Source organism: Mustela erminea, chromosome 17, assembly GCF_009829155.1.
Source record: "Mustela erminea isolate mMusErm1 chromosome 17, mMusErm1.Pri, whole genome shotgun sequence".
NCBI classification, from domain to species: Eukaryota; Metazoa; Chordata; class Mammalia; order Carnivora; family Mustelidae; genus Mustela; species Mustela erminea.
In genome coordinates this window covers 29,324,770-29,331,028 of record NC_045630.1, presented here as the reverse complement: position 1 = coordinate 29,331,028, position 6,259 = coordinate 29,324,770, and the positions used below count along the sequence as shown (strand labels likewise).

General features: G+C 55.8%; 1 protein-coding gene and 1 long non-coding RNA gene across 3 annotated transcripts in view; one reads left to right on the top strand and one right to left on the bottom strand.

Annotated features, from left to right (window-relative positions):
* Positions 1 to 1,632: 1,632 nt before the first annotated feature.
* LOC116576027 lies at positions 1,633 to 5,726 on the top strand. Its single transcript, XR_004280028.1, has 2 exons — positions 1,633 to 1,758; positions 4,783 to 5,726. It is a non-coding gene; the product is annotated as an uncharacterized LOC116576027 (long non-coding RNA).
* Positions 5,727 to 5,759: 33 nt separating this feature from the next.
* PARP1 (poly(ADP-ribose) polymerase 1) overlaps positions 5,760 to 6,259 on the bottom strand; it is a 36,577-nt gene continuing 36,077 nt past the window's right edge. For both annotated transcript variants that reach the window (XM_032317751.1, XM_032317752.1), the window contains one exon: positions 5,760 to 6,232. In XM_032317751.1, coding sequence (XP_032173642.1) covers positions 6,151 to 6,232 — 82 coding nt within the window. In that variant the 3' untranslated portion in view covers positions 5,760 to 6,150. The remainder of the gene's footprint in view (positions 6,233 to 6,259) is intronic.

Below are 6,259 nucleotides of genomic sequence, written 5' to 3'. Positions count from 1 at the left end.
TTGTGCCTGCTCGACCTGACGCTTATAGGATGTGTTGTGTCAAGTGTCTGTTAACTGCATGAGGCATCCAATGCATCCCCTCGGTTCTCGCTGTGTCCCTGGTCCCTACGCGGGGCTGGGGTGGGGGATGCCTAGGAGAGCCAGCGATGGCTCCCTTGGGGCTCACCCGTCCTGCCCCCAGAGAGAGTCCCGAGCCCCACCTAGAGGTCGTGGTAGCCATGCCCATGGCTGGGCGCCACAGGGGCCCGGAATCCCCACCATACACTAGTGTCTGGGGGTGTCTGGCAATGACCTTGGCAATGTCCTGGAAGTGCAGCGGGTCTGCAGGGTCAGCACTGAAGACTGCCACTTGGACTGTTCTGAGCACTATCTCTGTTCCTGTGGTTTACAACTTCACCAGTCTCAGAAGGCGAGAGCAGCCAAGGGAGACTCAGTGATTCTCTGGAGCCATGGTCTGGAGGGTCCTGCCTTCCTGGGCGTGCTCCCGGGGAGTCCGCACCCCATGTTCCTTGCTGGGAGAGCCCACCTAGCCCTAAGATGGGACCGCACAGCCTGGGTGTTCCCTGTCCAACCTCCCTCGAAGCTGAGGTCTCCACCTGGGTCCCAACCTGGGCCAACGAGATTAGTCTCCTGGGAGCAATGGAGAAAAGTCATTGCTTCTTTGGTTCTATTTCGTGTTTTGTTTTTTCTGTTAAAAAGAGATGGATGAGGGCCAAGTCTCTCCTATCCTGCTCATGGATGTTGCTGTTAGGTGTCTAGCTGCGGTCTTTCAACAGTGAAGGGGAAACCAAGAGAAAGGCAGAGCGGAGTTCATCAACCTTGGCACCGCCCACTTCTTGAGAGACAAGAGCTGATGTCCAGTGGGGGCTGTCCTTGTTCGAAGCCGAAAGCAGCCATGTTCTGGAGGATTCCCCAAAACCAGGGAGCATCTGCTCAGTCCCCAGACCCAGCTTAGGAAGCCATGAACTAGAGGGTCCTCCCCATCGTACTGATGTCCACTCTGGTCCTCACCTTTCTTCATTGACTGGTCATCAGCAGAGAGAGAGAGAGGCCAAGGACAGCTGGCACATAGGTCTCTAACTGGGCTGGCTCTGGAGAGATTTGTATGAAGGGCAGTCTTCAAAGACGGGGGCCGACAGGTCAGAAACATCATGTGTGAATGCCTTCCGGGGTTCACTCTTCCAGGGCCGACGAAGAGAGGAAGAGAGCCCTGGTGCCGGGGGACACCGAGGCCCTGCTACCTGCGGGTTACCACGTCTGCTTTCCCCCACCCCTGTCAGTGCTCAGTCTCCCGATTCATCCCCGGCAGCCCCACGGGCTTCACCACCTGCTCGCTGTGTGGTTTGGGCTCTTGCCGGGTCAGAGAAACAAAATTGTCTAAAACCGTGTATTTCTGGAATGCCTCTAAGGTGCTAGGCAGACACACAGGTCACAATCGCTCAAAGCTTTGTTATTCGCTCTAAACCAAAGACGCACACATGAGCTTATTCAAATCCAAAAGGCCCAGCCTGGCCCCTGGGGGAGCACCGCCCGGCTAAAATTAGCCCAGGCCATCTGCTTAGACAGCAGCTGGGCTATTCTGAGCCCCGGCAGGCCTGCCGCAAGTGGGGCCGGGCCTGGGTGGGGGCGGTGTTGGAGTCTGGTCCCTTTGGCTGAAGGGAGGGCAGGAAGGCATGGGAGGCCACACTGAGCAGGAAGGCCAGAGTCCTGGCGAGGTCTCATGAGGGATCGCAGGAGGGCACACGGCCCAAGCGCAAGGTTGGTGTCTTTGTCCCTGTACCTCGTCTCCCCCTTCTCATCTGGGTCTTCCTGTTTGGACTCATACAGGCTAAACATTTTCTGGGACTTCAGGGGTGATGGCTGAGATTTATTGAGGGCACGTCGAGGTCAGGAGGTCGCCCGAAGCATTTTGCCGGATCAGCACGCACATTCTCGTTAACAACTCAAAGGGGACCCCCCCAGCCAGCCCAGACGGTAGAGCGTGTGGCTCTTGATCTTGGGGTTGAGAGTGCGAGCCCCACATTGGGTGTAGAAATGATTCAAAAAAAACCCTTCAGACAGACAGCTCAAAGAGGTAGGTACCAAAAGATTTCAGGGATTATGAATGGCTCGGTTCATCTTTTTGGTCAATGAGGAAGAAGCCTGGTTGAAAGGGCCAAAAGGGGCCACGGCTCAGGCGACCCTGGACCTACAGGGTTCATGCTTGGGGCCCCACCTCCACTCCCGCCCCCCCGCCCCGAGCCCACCACTTGTTCTGTAAGGGCAGCCCTCCGTGTTCAAAGTGCGCTGAGCTGGATGGGAGTGGAGCGAGCTGGGGGGACAGATCTACACAGCATTGTTTTTAAGATTTTATTTATTTGAGGGAGAGAGAGTGAGAGAGGGGCAGAGGCAGAGGGAGAAGCAGGCTCCCTGAGGAGCAGAAGCCCGACATGGGACTCGGTCCAGGACCATGGGATCATGATCTGAGCCAAAACAGACGCTTCACTGACGGAACCCCCCAGGCATCCCGACCTAGACTTTTCTAGATACTCGATGGACAGGAGTCCAGTCTATATTCACAGCCACTGCAACCCATCACCATACACGCCAGACGCAGGTCCCAATGTGCTGCTTCAGTCCTCATTCCTACAGCTGGTCAGAGAACCTGCTCGCCTCAACTCCTCTCATGATCCATGACCCGTCTCCCAGCCCTCGGTCAGGAATTCAGCCGATCAGCCCTTCACCTGGTGGAGGGGCCAAGTCCTCAACAGTCCTGTGTGTCACTGCTGGGGGTGGCTGGTTCCTGTTGGACTTGGTGCTAGGAGGTTCTCCTGAGTCTAGGAGGTGCTCCAGAGTGTTAGGAGGTTCTCCTGAGTGCTAGGAGGTGCTCCTGAGTCTAGGAGATGCTCCTGAGTGCTAGGATGAGGTCCTGAGTGTTAGGAGGTCCTCACCTCCGTGGCACAGCCTCCCCCATGGTAGTCAGTAGGGTACTCCTTTCCCTGCTGTGGGGGAAACTTGCTCTCGGGAGCCTCAAACAGCCAGGCAGCAGCCTCGTCTTCCCTTCAGTAGAACTACTGTTGTGTCCAAGGGGAGCCATTGCTCGCTCAGGGCCTCAGACCTCCACACCAACAGAGCTCTGGGGTGGGAAGTACACAGCAGGTGGGTATCAGATGTGGTCACAGTGAGGATTACTCCCCATCCCCAGGTACTGTGGCTACGGGAGACCGTGACATCCAGCAGTCTTGGGCTTACGGAGTAGACTGGATCCTACAAGATGGGAGCTGTGTCTACCCAGGGTGCTCACCGCGCACACCACAAGGAGTCCCTTGTGGCAAAACCCACTCCCTCCATGCGCCCGCTCCCTCCAGGAGTACCTGGGATGCGGCTGTCCTCGCTGCTGGCACTGCCCCCAGCCCGGTGGTGGGCAACCTCCTTTGGACAAGGGTCCAAATGACCCTTGGCTCACCCAGGAGCCTTTACAGCCCCGGTTCCTTTTTACCTTTCAGAGTGAGGCTCCAAACACGTCTTCTCATAGCCTACTTCAGACAGGTCGACAGACCTGCGCTGCTCCCCCTCCCACACCGGAGGAGAGGCTGGCAAGACACGGGGCGCACTCTGTCACAAGACCACACTAAACCTCTGAACGATTAGCCCCAAACAAACTGCAACTTGAAGGCCTAGTAACATTCCTTTAAAAATCCGAGCCCCAACCTGCTGGCTTTCAAACACAACTTAAGAGACACCACCTTGGTAACACTGGAGTATCACAGGAGCTGACCAGTCCTGAGACCCAGATCACGGTGTTGGGAGAAAGCGGATGGACCCTAAGTAGGGCAGGCCTCCAGCAGGGCCGCTAACCACCAGGGGTGGGAGGGTGTCCTCTTGCTCAGGGGACAGCCTGCAGGCACAGCGCTGGGACCTTCTAAAGCGCTCTCCGAGAGCCTCCAGAGGGGGACATCCCAAGCAGGGAAGGGGCAGGGACAGAGCCACCAATCCAAGTCTGTCGCTGCCACCCTGGAGGACAGAGGGACAAGCACGTGTGCAGCGTCTACCTCAAGTGCCTGAGACAGTGCATGTGGGCCTTTGAGGGGACCGGAACGGGCAGCGGAGGCCCTGGCTACACTCTCCGCTGGGGTTTCTTTGAAAGGCTCAGAAAGGGGCGCCTGGGTGGCTCAGTTGGTTAAAGCCTCTGCCTTCGGCTCAGGTCATCATCCCAGGGTCCTGGGATCAAGCCCCGCACCGTGCTCGGCAAGGAGCCTGCTAACCTTCCTCTCTCTCTCTGCGTGCTTCTTTGCCTACTTGTGATCTCTATCAAATAAATAAATACTTTGAAAGGCTCAGAAAAAAATTACAATCACCAGGGTGCAGTTCAGCTACACCCTGGGATAGGACAGGACTTCAGGTGAGGAAAGAAACTCAAGAAGCATCGTAGTTTCCTTTGGAGAAGACATGAATTCAGAAACGTGAATCTCCTTTAAAAATCAGTTGTGAGGGACGCCTGGGTGGCTCAGTTGGTTAAGCAGCTGCCTTCAGCTCAGGTCATGATCCCGGCATCCCGGCATCGAGTCCCGCATCGGGCTCCTTGCTCGGCGGGGAGCCTGCTTCTCCCTCTGCCTCTGCCTGCCATTCTGTCTGCCTGTGGTCGCTCTCTCCCTCTCTCTCTGATAAATAAGTAAAATCTTAAAAAAAAAAAAAAAAAAATCAGTTGTGATGCGAGGGAACCCGTTGAGCAATCACTCCAACCTAAGAATACTTCGTTTAATCAAGGACCATGAGGGCGACAGCCTCTCCTTGCTCCTACAGGGATGGGGAAGAACACAGAAAATCCTGATCCAGGAAGCCGGAGCCTTGCTGACCAGCTGATCTGGGACGCATCTCAGGTCAAAGGCACCAGGACGAGTCCAGGATACTGGAGAAGGGCAAGGACTCTGCTGCCAGCAGGATGAAATTGGACACCTGCCCGTGGGCCCCGGCTGCTGCCGTCCCTCAAGGCAGCTACTCTCCAAGAACGCCAGCCTGCCCCCCCCACCTCTCCCTGGCCAGGAATGCCCTGGGCTCAGCTTCCCTCACCAAACTCCCACGTAACTTTCAGGTTTCAGCCATTGGCCCCCGTGTCCCAGCGGTCACCCTGCTGTTTGCCGCAGGCTCCTTCCCCTGCAGAGAGGAGTGGTGGGGGGCTGTGCTCCGTGGACAGTCAGCCAACAGGATGTCCACCTGCACAGCGCTCGCAGAGACCGAAGTCCGCATGCCTCCCGGCCTCTGGTTTCCTGCTGTGTGGACGGGCACCCCTCACCCCCGCCGCAAGGCCATTTCCTGCTGGACATTCTGGGTCCCCACAAATTCAAGTGCCATCAACCCCCTGTAGTCTCTGTGAACCTCATGCCGGGAGGACAAACCGGATCCACAGTCAGAATGACACCGAACACACGACACAGACGAGGAAACCATTTCCATTTAATCGAGAAGGACTATCAGCCCCTGGGGTGTGTCAGTAACACCGTTTTCATCTGGAAGACAGAACTGCCTGCCGGAGGGAGATTCGGGAACCTCAAATGCAACTTTTAACTCAGTGCACTACCTATTCTGAAGAGCTTCCACATCCCAGCACGTCCAAAAGGAAAGCACGTTTTTGTTTCTAAGGGTGAGAAACTGTTAATATTCCTCCTTCTGGTCTTCCCATAGAACTCAGATAAAAGAAGCAAAAAAAAAAAAAAAAAAAGAAAGAAAAGAAAAAAAGGGGGGGGGGACAATAAATGCAAAATAAAAAAAGAAAATCTAAGTAGTATGAAATTAGTTTTTATTTTTACCTCAAAATAAATGCTTAACATTTTTCCCAAACCCAAACTACAGGTGAACACTTAGAAAGAGGGGGGGAGTGATTTCTCCCTTCACTGGGGGAGCCGGTGAGTAAGGCAGGCGCTCCTCCCGCAGGACTAGTCTAGACACCCCCCACATCTCCTCTATTGTCAGTCTTCCCCATCAGGGTGCTGGCCGCTGGAGGACCCCCTCCCCCACCCCCCGGAAAGCTGGGGAAAAATCATCTAACACGTGAGCAAACATTCGCAGAGGAGCTTTCCTGAGACGCGGTGGCAGCCTCTGCCGGGTCTAGGGGCGTGAGCGCTGGCACCTCCATCCCTGTCCCCGGGCGCAAGGTCAGCCATGCGCCCGAGCTCACCACAGGGACGTCTTGAAGTTGAACCTGAGCTTCAGCAGGTATTTCAGGTTCACCTGAGCAATGTCATAGACGATATACCTGGAGGGGATGCGGGTCAAGGAGCAC